Source organism: Filicampus tigris, chromosome 1, assembly GCF_054856515.1.
Source record: "Filicampus tigris isolate MCC_2025a chromosome 1, RoL_Ftig_1.0, whole genome shotgun sequence".
Taxonomy (NCBI): domain Eukaryota; kingdom Metazoa; phylum Chordata; class Actinopteri; order Syngnathiformes; family Syngnathidae; genus Filicampus; species Filicampus tigris.
In genome coordinates, this window is record NC_141217.1 from 25128415 (window position 1) to 25152099 (window position 23685).

The 23685-nt window shown below is 38.5% G+C and overlaps 1 protein-coding gene across 2 annotated transcripts in view; it reads left to right on the forward strand.

The window, feature by feature from the left end:
• The window catches only part of LOC147153372 (plexin-A1-like), a 208683-nt gene that overhangs the window by 170302 nt on the left and 14696 nt on the right, over positions 1 to 23685 (forward strand). The window contains exons 15-22 of one of the 2 annotated variants that reach the window (XM_086028906.1): positions 1062 to 1198; positions 2613 to 2780; positions 5725 to 5818; positions 6598 to 6834; positions 9219 to 9362; positions 14853 to 15087; positions 16894 to 17042; positions 23336 to 23433. In XM_086028906.1, coding sequence (XP_085885032.1) covers positions 1062 to 1198; positions 2613 to 2780; positions 5725 to 5818; positions 6598 to 6834; positions 9219 to 9362; positions 14853 to 15087; positions 16894 to 17042; positions 23336 to 23433 — 1262 coding nt within the window. The remainder of the gene's footprint in view (positions 1 to 1061; positions 1199 to 2612; positions 2781 to 5724; positions 5819 to 6597; positions 6835 to 9218; positions 9363 to 14852; positions 15088 to 16893; positions 17043 to 23335; positions 23434 to 23685) is intronic. The other variant, XM_086028914.1, reaches the window with a different exon arrangement.

The following is a 23685-nucleotide window of genomic DNA, read 5'->3' on the forward strand; positions in this document are numbered from 1 at the left end:
ATGCCTGTAGTGGACATCGAAGCAGGAAGCACACGCTTGCTCTCTCTCTCTTTTTCTCACTTGCGAACGGAGTGATGCGTTCACGAACTGGGAAATATCAGCACTGAACACAAAAACGACATATGTGCCACTCATCGGCATCACATAACAATAAAATCCACAATTAAGTTTGTTGTAATATGCTATGTTATAATGCAAAAAAAAGGTCTTCATTTTTTTTGTTACAGGTGCATACCACATTTTGATTATGTAGATCAATTTACTACTTTTAAATTATGCGTACTAGTGAAAAGAATAACAAAACTTTTTTGATAAAGTGTAAATCAACACATAATTAAAAACCAATACAAGTGTTTATTTTAGTTTATACAGCACAGAGCATTTGCACAATTTGCTCCTCTGATTTCAATACCTTCCGTTAAAAAAAAAAAAAAAAAAGGTCTTGGTGCCCAAGAAGAGTGAAATATGTATATGTATTAGTACTTCTTTATGTATTCATAGATAATTTCACTGTATTAGTGCAACTCTGCATCGTGTATAGTTTTGGTTAAAATTTAAAACGCACTAAAGAATTACAGATAAAAATGTTAAGGCTGTCAATTTAAGTCGCTCCTTTGTTTATAAACATGTCAGGAATGATGGCTTGAGTTGCAAAGTTTAATACAAGTTGAATGTACTATCATCTTGTCTTCATGATTAGTTTGTACTGATGATTTCTGTGTGGCTTGATGCCAAATGACCTGCGATGCGGTACCGATCCGTGGCCCGTTGGTTGGGGACCCCCTGCTCTAGTGCAGTGATGATGTTTCCATTTTTTTTTTTAACTAATTCAGTGCCAAGGACATATCTATTTGTCTTTTCACAGTCCAGCCATTAAATCCCAGAAAAGTTTTTACATTTTTTTCTAATTTTTTTAAACGTTAGGGTAAAAGAGGGTGTGAAAATGTCTGGCAGTGAATGAGTTAATATAGTGCATACAGTAAAAATATTCAAAGAATGGCTATTGCTAAAAAAATCAATCTGATACATGTGTTTGTTTGTTACATGTGTCTCTTCTCCAGACACCATTCTTCACCGGCATCCAGCCTTCTCAGGGTCCGATATCTGGGGGCACTCGTGTCACTATAGAGGGGAGCTACCTCAATGCGGGCAGCTCTGTTTCTGTCAGCATTGGACCACAACCCTGCCATTTTAAAAAGTAACTCGCAACACAACTACAAATGTTCTTCTTTCTTAGTCATAAATGCTTGCCTGTTTGATGCTCGATGAAATTGCTTTCAATATTTGGTGAACCGATAAAAACTGACCGTGCACCATAGATTTGGAAAGCCTGGGAATGGATCAGAAAGAATCTAGCCCCCCAAAAAAAAAAAAATCAGTCTAAAGTAGTTGTTCATGTGTGATAAGACATGCTTGTACCCTTGCTGTCAGTGTTTGCAAGTGTATGTCATATGTGCACACACAAGTATTATTCACAGGCACACCGCAGCGCTTCGCCTGAACTCACGCAGGTTTTTCCTTAATCTCAGGCAAGAAAAACATTCCCGACTATCACAACAGCGGCATGCATGTCAAACGTAAGGATTAGCCCCTAGCTGCTAATCTGTGTTGAAGCAACTACTGTGTGCTAGCTTTGATGTTGCTGCAGTAATTTCTGTCGCAGCCCTCTCACAGTAAATCCAGTTGATTCCACTTCACTGCAACTCTGTCTTTATCTGTCAGACCTGAACTGTGCCACCGTGTTTGTAGCATCTTGTCAAGGTTGCTGGTGTACGCTTTTAAAAGGGGTTGCTATGGTGACAAGCCAACAAGGACATTGTATATTATTTAGCCTCTATGGTAAATCGGGGGATGGGTGGAGGGGGTGCATAGAACAACATTCAAATGGAATGCATACTCTGCAAAAGTTGAATCGCCTTCAACATCCAAGGCATGTACACTAACCTCAATTCAACTTCACCATGACCGGCGTGACTGAGAATCAAGTCAAACTAATTCAATGCATACATGCACAAAAGTATGTCTATACTGCATTACTGTTGTGTAGTCATGTCCCAGAAAAGCAGCCTATATATAGCTGAACCAAATGTATATTTGATTATGTAGCTTGACAGTACTGCACTCATGAATGCAATAGAAATAGCTATTAAGCATACACAGTAAGCACACACACACACACACACACTAGCTGTCTGCATCATCTGTGTGTGGCTAAGCAACCGTAATTGAATATGCGCCAGTAATAGAACAGATATACCCTATTCTATGCTCATTAGTACATTTTAGCAAATTCACATAATTTCAAGATTTTTGATGGCAAAGACATTGAATGTTCTTCTCAGTCCAATTGAGCGTGCTTTTCACCTGCTGTTGACAAAACTGAACTCAGTAAGACCCACAGAGAATCTCCTGAGATGGAACTCTGAGTTTGGTGTTGATGAGTATACTGTATGTGCAATCATGTAAATTGTTCAAATGTGTATTCTGCTGAAGTCCTAGAAGTAAAATTGCGCTTGTATTTTTTTTCTTTTTTAAATCTGACACTGTCGAACAATGTCTGGGACATACCCGTATGTCTGAGTCCAAACAAGCAATGTTGTCTGTTCATCCAGGAGGAATGCCCATGAGATAGTCTGCATAACGCCAGCTGGCCTAGCTCCAGGAAGTACACCTGTCTTGGTGGACATAGATGACGCTGAGCTCAGAAACCCAGAGGTCAAGTTTAATTATACTGAAGATCCCACTGTGCTGAGGATTGAACCGGATTGGAGCATTGCCAGGTAAACTTTAGTCTCATGGAACAACTGACTGCATTTTACTCAAATACATTTGTATTATATATGTATTTTGTTAGTGCGATCACAACCGCTCAAACGCATTACTCACTAGATTGTCATTTCATCAAATTGTTACGATAGGTTGACCACTAAATTTCATAGCAAAACACATTGTTCCTCTTTCTTATGCTCTGTCGCTCAGACAAGATTGAGCACAAACATAATCGAGGAGTTATTGCTTGCCCAGAACGCTTTCAAATGCATTGAAATACAAACTGCTAGACTGGTGACCAGCCCATCACTGGCTGACAGTTTGAAGCCTTTTCTATCAAGATGCTTGTTAATGGCAAAAGGTGCCTAGAGAGGACAGCTATTCAGACTTACATTCACACCTAGAAGCATTAAACGGTCTGAAATCAACAAAATGAGAATATTGGCCATTTTTTCAATCTTTGTTATTAATAATGACTGCGGGCTAGATTATCATCACTTTTGTATAGGCCATGTAGCTTGATGAATTTTCAAAGACAAGGAATATTTGCTGCCTGTTATATTTGGACAGGGGCAGATATAAATTCCAGATGAGAGCTGACACTGGCTTTAGACAGAGATAAATTGATGGTGTCTCTGGAGATTTTTCATCAGGGTAAAGCCAGTTTTTAGACCAAAGGAGATCAATGGCGTGTGAGGTTGTCATAGTCAATTGACCATTCATGCTTTGACTCTGAGTGTTAATTAAAGAGTCAGCTAATGACAATCAAGCTTCTAAGTTTTTGCCTCAGCTAATTCTTAATGCTCAGCTTTATATAGCTTTGTATAATGGAGCACAGCAGTGCATGTAAACTGATTAATAAATAAAGATACACATTGAGTACATCGACAACATGAGTAAAACATTACCAGAGGGCCCCAAATAACCCAAGGGTGGCTTAGCATGCACATATTATCATAGAGTATGATTGTTTTATGATATTTACAAAATTTAAAACCCCTGTCTTTATTTGTTTCTCATTGGAGCATATTTGGGGATTTTCATTTCACAAAGGGCTATTACAGTCACACCGTAAAGAAAATAAAAGGTTAAGAAAATCATTTACTAATCATTACTTAATTCTTACTAAATGATGAGAATAAAGTTCTAGTGTTAATGAGTCTCTCCTTCTAGTTACCTGCCATATTAATTGGGTAATATTAATGAATATAGTGATTAAGCTTCGGGTTGATGATCACTTAAAAACATCCAACAGGAGAGTCAATTTCAGCTTGTGTGTTGTTGTTTTGTTTTTTTTGGTTTTGTAAATTTTTTTCAGAAGAGATACAAGTATTGATAAAATTACATGAAACTACTTATGGTATTACCAAGGAAAAAGATTTCAAAATTACTTTATTGCTTATAAAACTTAAACAAGATAACAAGAAATAACACCTGTTACATTTACAGGAATGGAGAAAATTACAGAACACTTTCATTTGGCTCGCATGTTTCTGACAATGTCACCGTCACACCTCAGGTCAAACAGAAAGTATGACGAGACGATTAGACGTGAAATCACATTTGATCATCTCTGCCTCATTGTCTGCCTTTGCGTGCCAGCAGAGAATTGGCACTTTTGCTCAAGCGGTGATAAGTAAGGAAAAGCATTTAAGGGCATCGTCATTGTACAAGTCTGACGATGATCCATTTGGATGCAAGACAGAGCACTTAAAACCAGTCAATGACAAGTGCTCATATGGGATCCAAAAGAGAGACGGAGGTAACAGTCGAGATTTGAAACGTCTTTTTAAAATCTAATTATAGTTTTAACTATTGCTACACTTGTTGGAGAGAGCAAAAACAGATATCATATAACATATCCGAGAAAGCCCTCAATTACTTTGTACACTTGAATTAAATGCAGCTTCAGCATTTCTCACTATAAGATTGTATTTGATCGAGTCACCCGTAGTGGCAGTGCCAATAGCCCAGCTGAACGCATTATCAATTATAATTGAGTGCAGAAACATAAGTGATGGATGTAAGTGAGTGTATAGTTTGTACAGCAGATACATTACAGCCAAGGCAACCGCCAATGGAGGAGTGGATCATTTAGCAAAATTAATCAATAATGGGACTCCGTCCATGATTTCTACTCCAAAGCAATGTTGGTGGAAACAGTGTAGATTGGTAGTACATCACAACCTGTATGCAACAGTGTAGACAACAATATTCTCTATTTTTATTTATTTTTCACATTACTGCAGTAGCATGTAGTGCGGCATGCAGATCTCAAATAGAACTGAACCAAGAATGACAGTCAGTACAGTAAACAATCTGAATTTTGATTATCGCCAAATTGTACACCTGCACTTATCTGTACATGCTTGAATTTGATCAATAATATTCAATTATCTCTGTTCTCTTGTGGGCTTACTCTATTATCTTTTGTTAAACATGTTAAGACTGGGCCAATGGATTGCTTTACAAGCAATCAAGGCATTCTGATTAATATTGCTTTTGTGGAATAAGATTTAAGCAGCAAAATCCACCCATTTTTAGCAATCTGAGAGGGCGGCCATATTGTCAATTCTGTCGACTGAAAAATACATCACAGTTGCTCATGGCTCAGGTAACGACCAATCACAGCTCACCTGTTTTATACACACAAACACACACAAATATATATATCTATATATATATATATATATATATATATATATATATATATATATATATATATATATATCTATATATATAGATATATATATATATATATATTAATGGAAGTAAATTACAGCAGAATGAGATCTCAAAGTGCTAGAGTGGAAACTGTTCTAGCTGAACTGAAAAGAGGGGAACAACTCCATATTTTAATTTCTTATCGGTGTAATTACCTGTTTTATATATTCATCTGATGTACTTTGGGCTTTTCTTACGGCAAAGTATAAATCTCTTCTTTTATCTTTGCAGTGGTGGAACTATACTGACAGTGAGTGGGACCAACCTTGCAACAATTCGGGAACCAAAGATAAGGGCCAAGTATGGGCAGGCAGAGTCTTTTCATGTAAGTATTATTGTGACACATAAAAACTCTCACACACTAATTGTTTAAAAAGTTTAGCATCAATGGGTTTTTGACTGCTTTGCTGAATTACAAGGGAAACTACTTTAAATGCACTATAATTGTTGAATATGAACATGTCTTTGTGGTTTGCATTATTGACTTGATCCCACATCCTAACAAAAGTTTGAATTATGAACTAAAATCCACATTTTAGCCCAGGTAAGCACAGGCTTCCGCAAGATCAGATATCTGCTCAAATTCTATTCACGTACATTATTTACTTTCAAACAAGCATAATCTGTCAGATTCACATGGCACAGTCATTATTCTCCAGCGTCTTTTGCTTAAAGTGTCAGAAAAGTGTGTTGATCACTTGTCCTCGTCTGTTTCTACCTCAGACCACATTTCAAAGGTCAGGGTGCCACAAAATTCTCAACTCAAGTCATATTTATTTAAATACCACTTTCACAACAGCTACAGCTGTAACAATTCTGTCGCAACATGAAAGAAACAAGAATAATGATTTTGTGTAAAAAAAAAAAAAAAAATCGTTAAAACAAGAAAGTAAGTCAAATTCAAAGTCTTCAATGTCAAAAGAACGATGGAACACTTATATTTTTGTTGTTGTTGGCACTTTTACTTTCAAGCCACTCTGGTAAATACTAATGTGGCAGTGGTAATTGTGCCATTAATAAGTGACAAACAAATGGTTAGCAGCACAGCGATGTTAGCATCGTTCAACTAACGTCTTGTTTCCTCTTGTTCGCTCTCGTTTACAGAACTGTACAGTGTACAACAACTCGGTCATGGTCTGCCTCGCTCCATCTGTGGCAGACTCTGAGCTGGGCTTTTCTGAAACCGGCACCGGTCCTGATGAGATTGGCTTTTACATGGACAATGTGAACTCCTTGGTGGTGGTCAATGAGACTTTCAGCTACTACCCCGACCCCGTGTTTGAACCGCTCAGCTCATCTGGGATAATGGAGCTCAAACCAACATCTCCGCTGATACTTAAGGTCAGAATTGCAGTGGTTGGGCTTTTCCTTTTTTGACCAATTTTTCTGTTATATGCACTTGTAGGCCGGTGTCATTAATTTGACTCTAAGAGTTTGCTGGAAATTTGGTTTTACAGCAAATACACAGTGATAATATACAGGTTTTACTCCTAAAGTATATGTTCCTTTTAAATAAGGGACAAAACCATTATGCTATGTTTATACTACGTTCCTGGCGGCCACAACAGCACAATTTGCCTCAAACAGTGCGCTGTGGTCTTTTTATCCTTATTACCATTTTTATCCTCCCTATTCAAGTCTTTCAAAGTTTTGTCATGGTCCATCATGATCTCCGTGATGGGCCATGGGATTGAAGACGGAACTACTGATTCCTTGAGGCTCTCAGGTGCACTCCATTTCTCCCACGGTCTAACATGGGTGCCAGTACTTTCCCTCCCGGCACTTCACATTCTCATCTTCATTTCCTTTCCTATTGTTCACACCCTGATCAAGTTCTGATGTTTTTCACCTGTAAAGGCTTTCTACAAATGAAGCATGGCGCTGGACAGCTTGAAGCATGTTTGTGGCCCCGGCAGAGTAAAACTCTAATCCAAAGATTAAAGAGTGTGTTGGAGGCTGAAACAAAAATTGCCATTAATTTCATGTAATTGTGAGGGAAAATGCTATTTTGATATATAGGGGACCAAAAAGAAGTGTTATTGTTCAATTACGCATATGTTTAAATTAATCTTATTCTGTTATCTGTATTTTACTTATTTATTAATTTACTAAATAGCAGAATCAGCGCCTACATAAAAAAAAAAAAAAAAATCCATATCGGTCAGGCCCTAGTGAGAACCATGACAGAACGTGCAGTAAATGCAGCAGGACGTGACAAAACTAAACTTGAACCCTGAGATACTGTAAATATACTTCCTGTCCCACTACGGACCGCCGGCAAATGTTCTGACAGTTTAAAAATCTGGTTAGGCATCCACCGCGATCACAGCCTGTCACGTTTGCCGCCCACCCTGCCCCCCCATGTTGTCGCACATCCATCCTGTTTTGTCCACATTGGCCTAATATGTGATCGCTATGGCCACTGGGAACATAATGTAAAGATTAAATAGCATTACTTTCCAATTGGAGATTGTATGTACATGTAAATGACATTTTCATAATGTTACAAATACAGGTTGTCCTCACCTTAGAGCAGAGTTCTCTCCCCACGGGGGAATGTAAACTCGAGGTCATAATCTGTTGTAGTCTCTCATCACTGACCTATGCTAATGCAGTAGTAAAGTCAGAATTACAGCAAATATACGCATTTGAAAAGGTATTGGCTATAAAGACCAAACAATGAAGTGAAAAACGGTAAGTGTCGCGGTAACTGTGTTTTCGTCCTGCGCCACAAAATAGTTCATAGAGTGTGATTCATAAACTTAAATGTTACTGTGGTAAACTCCGTATTCACTAAAGGAGAATTGTTTTGTAATGTGTCATTAAAAAACATCGCGAGTCAACTGATGTACACATTTTTGGAGGGATCTGCAATTAATAAATAATTTGATGAATAAATAGAAACAACAAAATACTCACGAGCAGGAATGAAACAATGACTACGTTTTTGATGCGCATACTTAAATGTGTACGTGTTGCATTAAGTAGTAGTATAAATAGTTTTATTATAATAACGTGTATGCATGCATGAGTGTGTAGGTGTGCATGTGCGTGTTTTTCTAGGATGTTTACAAGGTTGTGGAGTGGGTTATCGTCTCCTGCAGAGACAATGGGATTACAAAGAGGAGTGTGTCTCTGTGTCCCACTGCTAAAGCAACAGGAGACACAAAAGCCATCACCTCTCACTCACTTCTCTCACGTCCCACATATTATTTCTTTTTTAAACTCTATTCACTTACTTTCCTGAAGTTACTTGCCAAGTTTCATGTTGTTTTGCATTTATATTCTTCTACTTTATCTGTTTGTTTCACATAGCTCACTTTCCGCCCTCCTTCACAGTGCAAATTTCAAATAAGAAATGTGCAAAAATGAAGTGAGGCTTCTCAGCCCAGTCATGATGTGTGAAAATAAAGCACTAATGTTTCTTTTGCATTTGTTATGATGGAAGCATGGAAATACTGGATAATGCATGTTAGGTTCATTGAAGACTCTAAATTGTGCCTACTGTATGCGAGTGTGAATGGATGTTGGTTTGATGTCCATGAATGCAAATGGCCGCCAGTCCATGGTGTGTTTTGCCCAAAATCAGCTGGTATCAGTTCCAGCTCACCCGTTGACCTGATTGAGAACAAGTTCTATCGAAAACGGATGCCTGGATGTTGTTCATGAATGAGTTTAAGTTTTTTTTTTTTTCCCTCATTGGATTTGTCCTTACCTTTGTTTAGGGTCGCAACCTGATCCCGGCAGTGCCAGGTAACAGTCGTCTGAACTATACAGTGCTCATCGGAGAAACTCCCTGCGTTCTCACCTTGTCTGAGAGTCAATTACTGTGCGAGTGGCCAAACCTCACCGGACAACATAAAGTCACGGTCAGTGCAATTTTCTGGGGCACAGTCAGTCAGTGTTTTAAGATTATAGTAATTATGCACCATTATGTGTCCAAAAAAAAAAAAAATGGAATGTGAATGTGAATGTGTTTTTTCCGTCCACTTTCCTCAACCCTTTTGGGTCAGATTTTAGAGCAACTCTGAAACTGTCGCTTTACAGAACCAGTAGATATTTTTAATTTTGTATACTGAAATAATGATGATATCATGTCAATTTAATCACTGAGTTTCTGACTCAGTAAAATCTTTATCTGTTTAACTGAACACAAAGCTGATGAACCTGAACTGATTCTGTTCTATTAATGACAAGAGGCAGATACACGGGTTTATTGTACCTTCTGACATTTAGTGGAAGGGCATTAAATAATTCTGCTGGTCACTATACATCTCTGGCATAGATGAATGAGCAAAGAACCATTTGGCACACTGGTTGGGAATATGCTGTGTCAGAACTGGACTTTTGCTGCATGTGACCATCATTTGTGCAAATCCTCAAGCGATCATGTTGGTTGTTACAAGCAGAATGCAATCTAGCTGTTTAAAGGGTTTCTTTCTTCCTTCCTTTTTTTTTAATTGGAGCCTATCCTGGCAAGTCCTATTTGGCTCAGACATAGTAAGAATACTTTTTTTTTTTAATTTGCATGTCTTGTAAATCAATAATAGAGTACTATTCTGTGTTATTTCACCATTTCAGGAGGTCTAACTGAGGACATGTTTTCACTCTTCAAAGAGATTTAACAATTCCTTTTAAAGTGTTTCACATCTAATGAGTCACTTCAGAAGGGGTTCATATCACAGGCTTCAAATTTAATATATTTTGTGCAAAATCTCTACACTGTGCCGTACATTTGATCCTTTGTGTCCTCTATTACTTCATCGCTGTTCCTCTCTGTAACACCTGCTGGGCTAAGGTATGTTCAAACTGACCTCATTCATGTTTATGCATTTAGAAATATTCCCATCTGACAATCTCAGCACATAATGTCACTCTAACCTTGCTGTTGAATTATGGGAAAGAAACCCTTGTGGCTTTCCACAACGATTTCCTCTGACAGATCTAGGTTACGCTTCACTGAGCTTGCACACCAAGGTGGCTGTTAAATATGTAATGCTTAATTAACATGTTTATCTTCACAAGTTCTCCCCTCGCCTGTTGCTGATCATCAGGTAGGCCTCGCAGAAGTCTTGTTTTTACACAGGCAAAGTAACTTTTCACATGGTTGAGAAAGAAGAAAAGTGCCACAGAGCCACGGTACGTTTTTAAAGTTGAGTTTAATCCGTTAGGGCTGAAGTGTGTGCCATGTCCAATTGAATGAACCTTCACACGTTTGCAGGTGAGAAAAAACAAAAACATTTCTTTGTATTCAGTGAAGCATACTCACATCATCAACTGTGCACGCATCAGCAGTTCTTTGCTGCAGGTGCCGCCTGTTGTTCAGTCCCGCGGTGCACTCTATTATTCCAACATTTGTATTGATTTAGTCTGTGTTAAATAGTATGGTCGAGGGAATATGAGCATAACCCCCTAGATTTTTTTTTTTTCCAAATTGGTCTGACACATACTGTAGCTTGTCTTTGTACCCAGACTGTGGCATTTTTGTCACATTTACAGACTTCAGCTAAGCGTCCCCTTTGCCGGCTCTCTCCTCACCCCCACAATGCACATTGCAGCATAACCTAGTTTATAATTTGTGATAATGGACCACATTTTTGTCCATTAGAATCTTAATGTTTAAAATGGAACTTAGTCCACTCAATTCCAGTCAACCTCTCAATAGTTCTTCAGTTTAAAAAATATATCACATTTTATCATCTGTACCGCGGTGAAATTGTCGCCATGATGAAACATTATTGTTATATGATTCCTGAAGGTCGATCAACTACTGTTGATAGTAAAACAGAAAAACAATAAACACTCGTGTTACTACCTATGACGAATGACCGACATAACACAAGTTTTGTTGCTGATCACACTTTTTAACATTATAAATTGTCATGCAATCTTAAAAATAAACCAACCATTGAAAAACAACAAAGCAATAAAACACTCCACACAAGTTCTGTGTCAAAAACCAATGCAACATGTTTTTTCCCATGCATCCACGGTGTTAATGATGTCAATATCGCTTTCGTCACATTAGTATCAGAAAGGCAACACAAGCAAACTTAGTAAGTGCAGCCCGTGGCAAGCGTTGAGCGGTACTTGTTTTAAACTGTCACCAGACTGCAGATGTGCATCTCAGATTTGCTCTGACTGCAGCAGACTTTTAAAATCACCACATCTTGCACTAGAGAAAGTCAACCTCAGGCAAACGACATGGCTCCCACTCTGAATATATTTGGATGTATGTCTGAATATTTGTTCCAGTGCACCCACACACTACCACCCCCCCCATGCCCCTTTTTAAACTTATAGCCAATGTCCTCTCACAATGGCCTCGCTTTATCTTTCTGACATTTGTTCCCTTCCAGCGACAGCCAATATGCCTCCAAATCCAATGACAGCACATCTATTTAATTCAGCATGATAGCTCTCAACGGCATCAACCAGCCAGCTCCAAAGTGGAACAACTTATGAAAAACCCTTACATGCAACGCTCTTGCATTAAACCAGAAAATGTCACGCTGAACATCAAAAACGATGCATCGTGTTGTAGTTTTGGTTGAGTTTGACCATCTTTTGACACTACCCTAACAAAAAATGATGTCCCATCACTTCTTTGTGCATAAGCGTCGACTTTTATGTGCGCTCATGAGTACTTTTGTATATGTGTGTTTAAGTGCACATTTATGCATGTGTTGCGTGTGATACTGCAAAGAGGGACGCAGCTGTTGCACAAAGATGTTCCCTATGTAGAATGACCTACATACAGGGGACCCCAATGGGTGTCCAGACATACACAGCTTGCGTGGGTGTGAGCCCTACAAATGTGTGTGTGTGTGTGTGTGTCAGCCAGCCTCTGCGTGTCCCTTCTGACGCTCAGCTGCGTGTTGGCAGCTGCACGCCTCCCTCGAGTTTTTCGAAGAAACTAGTTTGTTGTTTTGGCCTACAGCTTTTTAGTTCCTCCATCAGTCCTTCAGTCTGTCACAAGAGTAAAAATAGACACTCACTTTGAAAATGTGTCACCAACTTCTTTGAGTTGCCTGTGCTCACACGGCACTCGTATCATCTGATGATGTACAGTACCGTCAACCACTGTTGATAGCAAAACAATAAAACGTTCTCTCATAGCTTTGAGACGCTTTGTGAGCGGACGCATACTTCGACTTTCATTGTATATTCTTCTTTCCTTATTTCTCTTGTCTTAATAGACATTATTGAGGGTGCTCCTTTATTTGGCATATGTGTGGCAAAAAAGATAACCAAAGCTTAAATGCTCACTAAAATGCAGCGTCAAGAAATTTGAGTTGTGCTTTTCCCTGAAAAATTAGCCCAACTTTTGATAAAGCAACACGATTCTGCATGGCCAACATCCTGTTCATGACCATTGCGTGATATGTGTAAATTATTTTTATTGGGTTGTCATTATTTGTTGTTATTTTTGTGTTTTTAAATCCGGTGTGCTTATCTAAACTCCCAAAATGTGTTTTTCTCTTGGAATAAAAACATTGGATCCCTTAAAAATTTCAATGGGTTCCAATGGCTAAAAAGAGATGTCATTTTGTGCCCAAGAATAGTTTGGAGTTCAGTTCCTTCTTCCAGGGAATTTTAATACTGTGATAGTAGTAGTAGTCGTGAATCAAAAAACAATACAACCATTAAACCATCATTTGTACTGATACTTTACTGAACAATTTATTTGCCCAATAAATAACTGCTGTTTACAGAGCCTGTAAGTCTTGACGATAGCTGAAGGCACATTCGTTTGATCAGCTCTGTCAGGTATGCAGCATTTATTTATGGAATAAAAACAGCTCACTACAATAACAGAAATCAGTCAACCAGCATCAGACATGCATTTAAAATACGTCTATGCAGTTTGATTGGCAGAAACGTAAGTTGTGTGATAATGCCAGTGTCCTCTTTCTATTTTCTTTTCAACTCACTGATAACTGTCTGTGTATTCATATACGTACAAGATGTTGCAATTGTCTCTCCTTGCGCTAATTGGATCTCTACACGTACACAACATACATCGATATTGACGTTACACTTTATGCTTTGATTTTTTTACCGTCTAATTAGACATGAAAGTTCACTTACAAGAACTTCAAAGTGTATAATCATTATTCATTTGAGTCGGGTATCAACCCCCTAGTGGATCGCTTGATTTGATGGATTCCAGCGCTGTGTGTTACTTTATTTACTGAGATAAACTGCTCTTATGCAAATGCACTTACTTACCGAGTGCAAAAAAACAAACGTACATGTGTTTCACTTTTCTTAATTGCCATGGCTGCCTGGGGAATTATTTAAATGCAGCTAATTACTCTGTTTGATTACTTTTAATGTGGGTGAGTATGCTTCATGCGGCATCTGTTTTTTTTTTTTTTTTTTTACTTTGCCTCTCTCGAATAACTCCATGGCACTCTTTACTTTGACATCTAAATTCTTGCTGACCACATAGTTAGGAGTTTTGGCTTCATTTTCCATGGAATACGTGGCTGCAATATTTCTCTATGTAGCCATACTGTATGGAAAAAACAAATCAATAGCATATTTTATCAATTGTTTCTGAAACATTGATCTTTCATTCACAGTCAGCTGGTAGAGGATCTAGCTCACCTGTGACCTTCAACAACACAAATGAGAGAAAATGGAAAGATATTTCCACAGCAAATAACCTACATTTTCTCGACCCTTGTCATTGGGTTTTGACGTGCTCCATTGGATGAGCTGAGGTCATTTCCATCATCAACATTGTTCAACAGTTCACAATGGCGTCTTTATAATTATATACACCTCCAGACCAGAGATCGTGAACAAAGCTGAGAAAGTCATCATTGAGATCTTCATCTCCCACAGCCTGAAGCATCTCCCCTGCAGGCAAAAAAAAAAAAAAATCAAAACGTTCCTGGTAAAAGAATTCAGGAATTGAGGTGATGTAAGGCTCCCCAAGCATGCGCCTGTCAACGAAGGGCCACCATATTGACTACAGAGGAGATCAACATTTCATGATACTTGAGGTAGAAATTGGGTCAAACAACTTCGCTTTCATCAGACCACCAAGTTTCGATCTCCTTAGACCAACCACTATTATCCTCCAACCATCTGCTTTTGTCAGATGAACTCGTGCCTGATTCTGTGTTTATTTTAGTCTTGATTAAGTCGAATCCCAAGAGAAACAGAAAATACATTCATGGAAAAGTAAATAATTAGCCATATTCTTTTCCCTAATGATCCTTTGAGCAATGCCCTGAACGGTCAGCTCTGATAAAGAAACTTGCAGCGTTTGCTTGCAAAACATGAAACACTCGCTTGAACTTCTGAATACATTTTGATTGTTAGAAATGCTTTTTGTGTGCTTTCAGATCCGAGCTGGCGGGTTTGAGTACTCCCCAGGTACTCTTCACATCTACTCGGATAGCTTGCTGACGCTGCCTGCCATCATCGGGATCGGAGGTGGTGGTGGGATGCTGTTATTGGTCATCATCGCTGTGCTGATAGCCTATAAGAGAAAGTCAAGAGACGCCGACCGCACCCTGAAACGTCTTCAGCTACAGATGGACAACTTGGAGTCCAGAGTGGCCCTGGAATGTAAAGAAGGTAGAGGCAGCACACAATGCAGCTTTGCTAATAATTGAATTATCCTCATTTGCTGTTTCAAACAATTCATTACACCAGGGGTCCCTGACCACCGGGCCGCAGACCGGTACCAGGCCGCAGGCCACTTTGGACCGGGCCGCACAGATGAAAGAAAGAAACATAAAAAGTACTTCCGGTGTATTTATCATCCGAGGCTGAAAAACATTTTATTTTGAAAAGTGACCGGATTCTCTCCATTACATCCATCTATGACTGACTCTTAACACATGTCAAGTTGTCTCCGTCTCGTAACGCTAATATTAAATGCACAAGCTAGCAAATGAGTAAAATAAACAGATGTATTTGGAACGTTTCTCTTCCCCAGCTAACCCCCGGACGGGGAATAGTTACATGGCCGCAAAGGGTATAGACTTGTATGAACCGGTCCGTGGCAAAAAAAGAGTTGTCGACCACTGCATTACACCATAGAGTGACCCGTGCAATGCATTCCATTCTGGGAGGTTGGGTCGTATATCAGGGAAAAAGGAATCCACATACAAAATAACGGGGGAGAAAATCCCCCGGGGTCAAAATGTCACCATCATAAAAATCTTGAACTGTACAAGCAAATTTCGAAAGTAACATGCTTACATCCATGCTATTACATTAGTGGATAAAAACATGAACCACTGTCAATTTTAAAACATTAAAATAAACATTGAAGTTTGAACAACAAATGATGACTGTCGCAGTGCAAATTTGCCTCACGTCACTTGTTCTAAATGACAATGTGCATGGTCTTACTGTAGTTTTAAGCCCCTATCCCACTGAGGTGTGAACATTTCCGATTGTTGGCGAAGGTACAAAAATTCGCGTTCGCAAACGTTCGGCAGATGTTCGCCTGCACTTTTCTTGTCACAAGAGAATTTTGAGCATGTTCAAAATTTCTTTCCGTCAAGAAAAATCACTAAAGCGGTCGGCAAACGTCTGGCGAATGTTTTGAGAACATTTGCAACACTGAACAAATCCTGACGAAGTCTTAACGTGAACGCAACATTCGCAATTGATCCACCCTCAGTGGGATAGGGGCTTTACTGCTTCGAATATGGGTCTGCTTATTTCACATAACTTCTGATGTATATTCTTCTCATACATTTTTTTCTTCGTCTCTTCTCACACTTTTTCTTCTTCTCTTCTCACGTCCCTCTTTTAAAAAAAACAAAGTTGAAGCTGATCCATCTTCAGGAATAAGTGTTTCAAAACCACAAAAACATTTATATCAATGGGAAAACACATTCTGTGCACTTATTCCTAAATCCTAAAGAGCCTATGCTGCCTTCTGCTCTCCCAGCTGTCCTTTAGAAATGTAAAAGTGTGTGTGGGCGGAGACGCAGATGAAAGAGACCGACTTGGGGGGGGGGGGGGGGGGGGGGGGCGTGACAGGGGGCATGTAGTTCAATCATCAGCTAGCCATTATTAGAGGCAGACATCACAACATTGACCGCGTAAAAGTAGCAGATGAGCAGGCATGAATAAATAGTTACACATTAAAAATGACAAAGGCAGACCAACAATTACCATATTAAAGTATTGTAAAAGGTAATGCAGATGGCTGTTTAAAGTCTTTTGTCATCCATCAGATCCACCAAAGTACTGCACATTTAGTACATGACACAAAAAGCTATATGAGGCTTTTGAGATAATTGTATTGTACACACTACATTTTTACAGGTTAATCATTAGTTAAATTGAACAGTTATGACATTTAAAATGCATATAACCTGCTGAAACAGTTAACTGTATGTTTGGCTTGCTTTTTCCCTGAAGCTTTTGCCGAACTCCAGACAGATATTCATGAGCTAACACAAGAACTGGACGGCGCCGGAATTCCCTTCTTGGACTACCGGACGTATGCCATGAGGGTTTTGTTCCCAGGTATTGAAGACCACCCTGTGCTCAAGGAGATGGAGGTACGGGTCAGTACACCACCATCTCATCTTCAAACTAAACCATACTAACATGGGATGGAACCAATTTGTGGGCTGCTGCACTGATTAACTAACATTAGTTTGCATCTTTAGCAATATGCTCCCTCTATGCATGTAAGAGTACACTTTTTTTTTTTTTTAAATGAAAGTGATGTGCATAGCAGCTATTATCCAATAATAGTATATACCAGAGACGGACAAATCTGAGGTTTGATGCAGGATGAAAAGTCACACTTTGTTCATCTTAATCACATATCCTCTACTTCATGTTAATATATTCAGTTTCCTCTGTGAATGCAAATGAGTAATCTCATCATTAGTGGGATCTCATGGGACAGACACACACACCATATACTTTAAGTGCCGGGAGGAAGGGTTGCCAGCATCTGACAGAAAGGAAAAGTCATAAAACTGTTGAAAAAAAAGAGTATATGTTTATATGGTGTCCTTATTAATCAAGCTATAACATGCAGCACTCTTACTAGCTCTCTCAACATGGAAGGGTGCATACCAACATGTATTGCTTCATTTAACGTGGAAGTCGAGCCGAACATATCTATGCAGGCCCACTAGTTGAAACAAGGCATTCTGATAAATATTGCGTTTGTGGAATGAATTGAGTTAATCCACCCGTTTTTAGCCATCCGTAGGGGCGCCCATTTTGTCACTTCTGTTGACTTCGTCAGAAGATAGAAGTGACTTCATTGCCGCCCCCTGAGATGGCTAAAAAGGAGGGATTTTTCTGCTCAACTCATATTCCACAAACGCAATATTAATCAGAATGCCGTGTTTGGGTTGTTCCTCTTTAAGGATTGATTTGTGAATAGACTACAATTTGTAATCAGTTGCATGATGAAGAGTTAGACTCTTGTGCTGATTCATCAACACTTCCACAATATATTACACTTTTCCAATCAACTGTGAATGAAATGGGTATGTTTGGTTTTAGCAGAGAGAACAACAAAAAATGTTCAACAGTTTTGAGCAGGCAAACATATGTGGAACCACAGAATGTACGCAAGTATGCCAACTGTGACCACGAGCTGAAGCCTGACAAGGGTTTGGACAGACATAATGACTTTGACTTCGATTTCAATTGATTTCCTAGTGTATTTATGTATATCATGAACAGACTAAAGCTCTTGGCAGAATTAATTTTCTCCAAACTGCTCTCATAGTGAAAAAGATTGTAGAACTCTGGTTTATCTCATACATTCATTGAGTTGACTTCATCGTCCTACCATTTCATCGCTCCAAAAAGAGAACTTTTATTGAATAATCAACCAATGTGGGCTTCTTAATTATTGAATGAAACATGAATATGCAACATAAAAAAAAAAAAAAACATTGTGCCTCATAATGTATTGCATTGTTTTCACTTTGAAGAGTGCTTTACACAGGCCAGGAAAGAATTTAATAGCTCGCAAAGCATCTTTTTCTTGAGCAAATGCAGTATCTGTCCATTATCTAACAATAATAAGCACAGGCCACTGTGGAAATTGTGGCCGGATAAAACCGGATAGTGAATGTTTAGCGACTATTTTAAACTTTTTTTTTTTTTTTCGAGAAACAGACCGTGCCAGAATCAGACTATTTGGCAACTTGTTTCGCTTTTTAAAAAAATGCAGTCAGTTTGTAAAATTAAACTGTGGTTAATTGTAGTTTATAGTGTCCCACGCAAGTGCTGTAGCTTGCCATCTATTGGCTATTGAGGGGTAAATTTTAATGCATAACTGTAGAGAGAGGTCTGCAGCAAATTACACTTGCAATCTTTAATGTGCAAATTTGATGTGTTGGTGTGTCAGTGAGTCTTTATAACCAAAGCTCATCGTGTTTTTCAAATTTAAAAAAACCTGACAACAGTTAAAAAAAAGATACATCTGTCTTAGATACAGTATATCATTTCATTACTTGTGCTGTGCTGTTGTGAATTGCTGCCACGGTGTATAAATCAAATTCATTCCATGAGACTCTCCATTTATGAAACTAAAGTAGAATTTTGCACAAAAAGTAATCATAATTACGAATCACAGTGATGCTTGAGTTGCTGGAAAATAGCCTTAAAGTGGAAGTCAACCCAAACTTATTTTTGTCAAGAATATGTTCTATGCAGGCCCACTAGTTGAAACAAGGCATTCTGATTAATATTGCGTTTGTGGAATATGAGTTAAGCAGCAAAATCCCCCCGTTTTTATCCATCTCAGGGGCCGGCCATTTTGTCACTTCTGTCGACTGAAAATGACATCCAGTTGCTCAGGGCTCGGATAACGACCAATCATGGCTGAGCTTCAGAAAACAGGTGAGATGTGATTGGTCTTAACCTGAGCAACTTTGATGTCAGTCGACCGAAGTGACAAAATGGCCACACCCTGAGATAGCTAAAAAGAGGTGTATTTTGCTGCTTCACTTATATTCCACAAATTTAATAATCAGAATGCCATGTTTCAACTTGTGGGCCTACATAGAACATAAAAAAATGTTTGGGTTGACTTCCGCTTTATCTGTAAAATGTTGCTTGTGTTTTGGTTTTACTTCCTCCAAAGTGCACGTAAGACCACCTCGCTCGTACCAATATCCACCCAAATAACAACTTTGGGCAAATGATACCAATTTTAAGTAACGTCAAACGTGAGCAATGTGGTTGAGTTGACGGCTGCTAGAAGTGAAGGTGACTGAATTGCTAAGAAATATGGCAAAACATTTTGCACAAGCAGAGCCTGGAACGGTCAGGAGTGAACAACTGTCAGCACTTTTGTACACAGCTTGACAGGTGCGAAATCCCTCGATCCAAACGTGAAAGTAGACATGTACCTATTAAGTTGAAGTATAAAGGAATGCTACGTGCTTTGCACTTATGTCGAGCCTTCTTTTCCTCTGTATTTCCCAATGGGGTACGTGTGTAATCCGTTGGCCTGTGGAAAGTAATGCCACAGGCTTTATTGCTCTGTGTGACGTACCTCTCCCCAAAGACATACAGCTATGCTACTTACAGACGTACTGTACATTGCATACACACAAACGGACTCACAGATAAGCACAAACCTTTTCTCACTTAAGGTTTTGTTGTTGTTGCTAAAACACACAACACATTAGGGCTGCTCGATTATGAAAAAAGTATTAATCACGATTATTGTGGTAATAATTGAAATCACGATTATTCAAACGATTATTTATTTTTTGCTACAAAACAAGAACAGGTTTATACATGTAAAAAATATTAAGACAAAATTATTTGAAACGCTATAATAATTTAAGTTCGTTTTGGACCCAACAACATTTATTAAATTATTTCTTTCCTTTTTGATTTAAAGTGCAAATGTATAAATTAAAGTATGGTTTCCTTGTATAAACAAACGAGTTAATTTGCTATGCACTTATAAATTGCCAAAATAGTAAACTGCTTGGAGTAAAATGCCAATTTTGACAGAATAACAGACATGCAATTCATCTATACATTTAGACCTTTGTCTGGGGCCTTTTTTGTTTTGTTTTTAAAGTAATATTTACACATAGTAAACAAAGTTAAAGTAATTTGCTTCTGATAAATTATAAATTTAATCTGCTGATTGGGTCAACCTAATTTAAATGTTGACTGTTACATACTAGTACGTAATCCATACAATACGTCTAAATTGCAGAAGGCCATATATAAACTGCATTACAATATAATGACCAATAATATGTTTGCACATTGCATTTGAATTTGAAACAAAAATGAACACAAAAAATGTGACTTCATATTATAGACTACACAAGAAATGTAACTTAAGTCACAGTAATAATGTTTAGCATGGTTGCTATTGTTGTGCTAGTAAAAGTAGTGTATATTTGCATAAGTTATGTTATTTAAGATAAATCCCTCGTGCCGATTGCGAAGTGGAGTCTGTGCTCTAAACATTTGGAAGCCTTGTCCGGGCATTAGATTCTGTTATCTTTTTGTGTCTCTCCGATGTTGATGGCTGCATACAGTGTTTCAACGACTGAGATTTGCGTTGCGGACGACACCAAATCTAACTCGGTGTTTTCTTGCTTTGGTGTATCATAACATCATCGTAAACCAAACGATGGTTGAATAGATTCGTTGTGTTGCCGGTGGATGCAGCAACAACTTGCACTTTATACGTCTTTGCTCGTCGTCTTCCACGGCAAACCCAAAATGTAACTAAATAAGCGATTTCGACTTGCCTTGCTTGTTTACAAGTCGTTCCTGTGGCGGGTCTTGTGCCATTTTTAGGTCTGTTACTCTGTTAAAACGTTGAGTAGGAGCGTGTGCAGTGTAGGAGCGTGTGCAGTGTTACTTGCGGGGTGCGGGCTGGCTGGCTAGCTAGCTTGGAGAGGGCGGCGCGGCGGAGTAACTCATGTGCGCATGCCTCTAAACAACTCAAAAATAGTATTAATAATGTTTATTTACGATTATGCCAATTTTGTAATTGTGGAGTGTAATAATTGAAATCCTAATTGAATTTCGATTAATTGCACAGCCCTATATCACATCGCAGTCAATACTTACAATATGTACTTTCAAGGGACAGGAATCTCATTTAGCGCTCTAGAGACGGGCCTTGACACTTCATTATAGCACTTTGCGGGAGAGAGTGCGGTGTCAAAAGAATGGCACTAGAGCTACAAACGGTGTGTTCATGTGTGTGAAAGCGAAAAAACACGAAAAAAGAGTGAGAAATTAAAACGGATGACCAAAGAGACCAGCGGTGAGGGAGGTGGGACCAGTGGCTGATTGGCAGGCGTCTTTGGGGCATTTAGAGTGTTGTGCATGAGTGGTGACAGGTGCAGGCCAGTGGGACGAGTGAGCGTGTCACCATCTCTGACACAAACACGTACAATTGCGTTACGCTTCGATGCCTTTTCACTCCTTTTCCTGTCTTTTTGCTTTCCTTCCCAGAAAGTTGTTGATGCATTATCAATTTTTTTCAACATTTTTCAGAGTAATTCCACTATTTCAGGAAAAAAAAAAGATTGTTCATCCATCGTTTATACATTTTAGCACAGAAGTTTTATTTCTCTTTTGGCTTGACCTTAATGTATTTAGAGGTCTCCACAGTGACCTTTCATTTCATTTTAGTTTTTGCTCTTTTGAAACATCATCCTTGACACTTTTCATCCACCTGCTCCATCCTCCAATTTGCTTTGAACGGATGATCCCAAGTACTGTATTTGATACTACTCTGTAGTCCAACAGTGTTAACGAAAAAAAAAATGTCCACAGAAATTGACACCTTTGTAAGCTTTCATATTTTTTTTCTGATTTTGAAAAGAAAACATTTTGGAGACTTTCCAGATCTCTGTTGACGTTGATATTTATTTTGTCTTGTTTCTATCATGTAATTGTGCACACTATTACCTTCTAAAAGAAAATGTATTAAATATGCCTTCTTATTTTTGTAAGTTTGATTAAATTGTATTATGAGTAACTTCGCTATATTAACAGTTACTATGCATGAATCTCATTTATCTTGCTATAATCAATACCTTTCCAGTGTGCCATTACAAGATGCTGATTAGACACCATGATTAGTGCACAGGTGTGCCTTAGACTGCCCACAATAAAAGGCCACTCTGAAAGGTGCATTTTGATCACACAGCACAATGCCACAGATGTCGCAAGAGCGATTGGCATGCTGACAGTAACAATGTCAACCAAAGCTATTGATCGTGTATTGAATGTTCATTTCTCTACCATAAGCCCTATAGAAATTTCATTGTTGCAGGTTATGTTGAAGTTGCGTTGCTCAAGGGCATTTAGCAGGATCCAGCAAGTAAATTCTCATTCCTCCAGCAACCTCTTAATCTGAGTCTCACTGTCAACGTGTGTCCAGGTTTCTCGACAGTGGTGACAACCATTCTTTTCCTGTCGATTTTCTAACAGAAGCCATCCACCCTGCGATGCCAGAAAGGCAATTATGTCAAATTGTCTTCTAAAATCATTTCTCTGGTGGACAAAAAACAGCAGCACAGCAAGAGATTTACCATCACTCTGTGCTTGGAAAAAAACATTTCTTCAAAAATGGTTATTCTGTGTTCAATGTTCACTGCCCTTTTGAATTGTCTTTTCTTTGTATGTGTTTGTCCATATTTCATTCATTGACTTTGACACACCTCAAGCATTTAGGTTTAAGTAGATGATGAATTAACGGTCAAAAATGGGATTTGTTTTGTCTGTTGCCGTCCAACAGAGGGGAGATAAATGACAGGAATATTTGTGTGTTCAAGTTGCTCTTTTCTGCTCTTTGAATCAGCTTATGCCGTGTGCCTTTTTTCTTCAGGTCCAGGCAAATGTTGAAAAGGCTCTGACTTTGTTTGGCCAGCTGCTCACAAAGAAGCACTTCCTGTTGACATTCATAAGAACACTGGAGGCACAGAGGTCTGTTTACTTGTTTTTACTATTTATTTACTAATTTATTTCATTTGAAGGAGTACTCTGGTGTGTGAAGATAAAGACTGTTGAGGATGTTATCTAGTTGACTTTAATATAGTCAAGTACATAGTCAATGTTTTTGCACATCAATACTATCATCGCAATACTACTACGCACTTTTTTGTTTAGTTTCTGAACCTTATTACTTTTTGTATTACCATTTTTCTCTTGCAAATATGAAATACCAAACTCTAGATA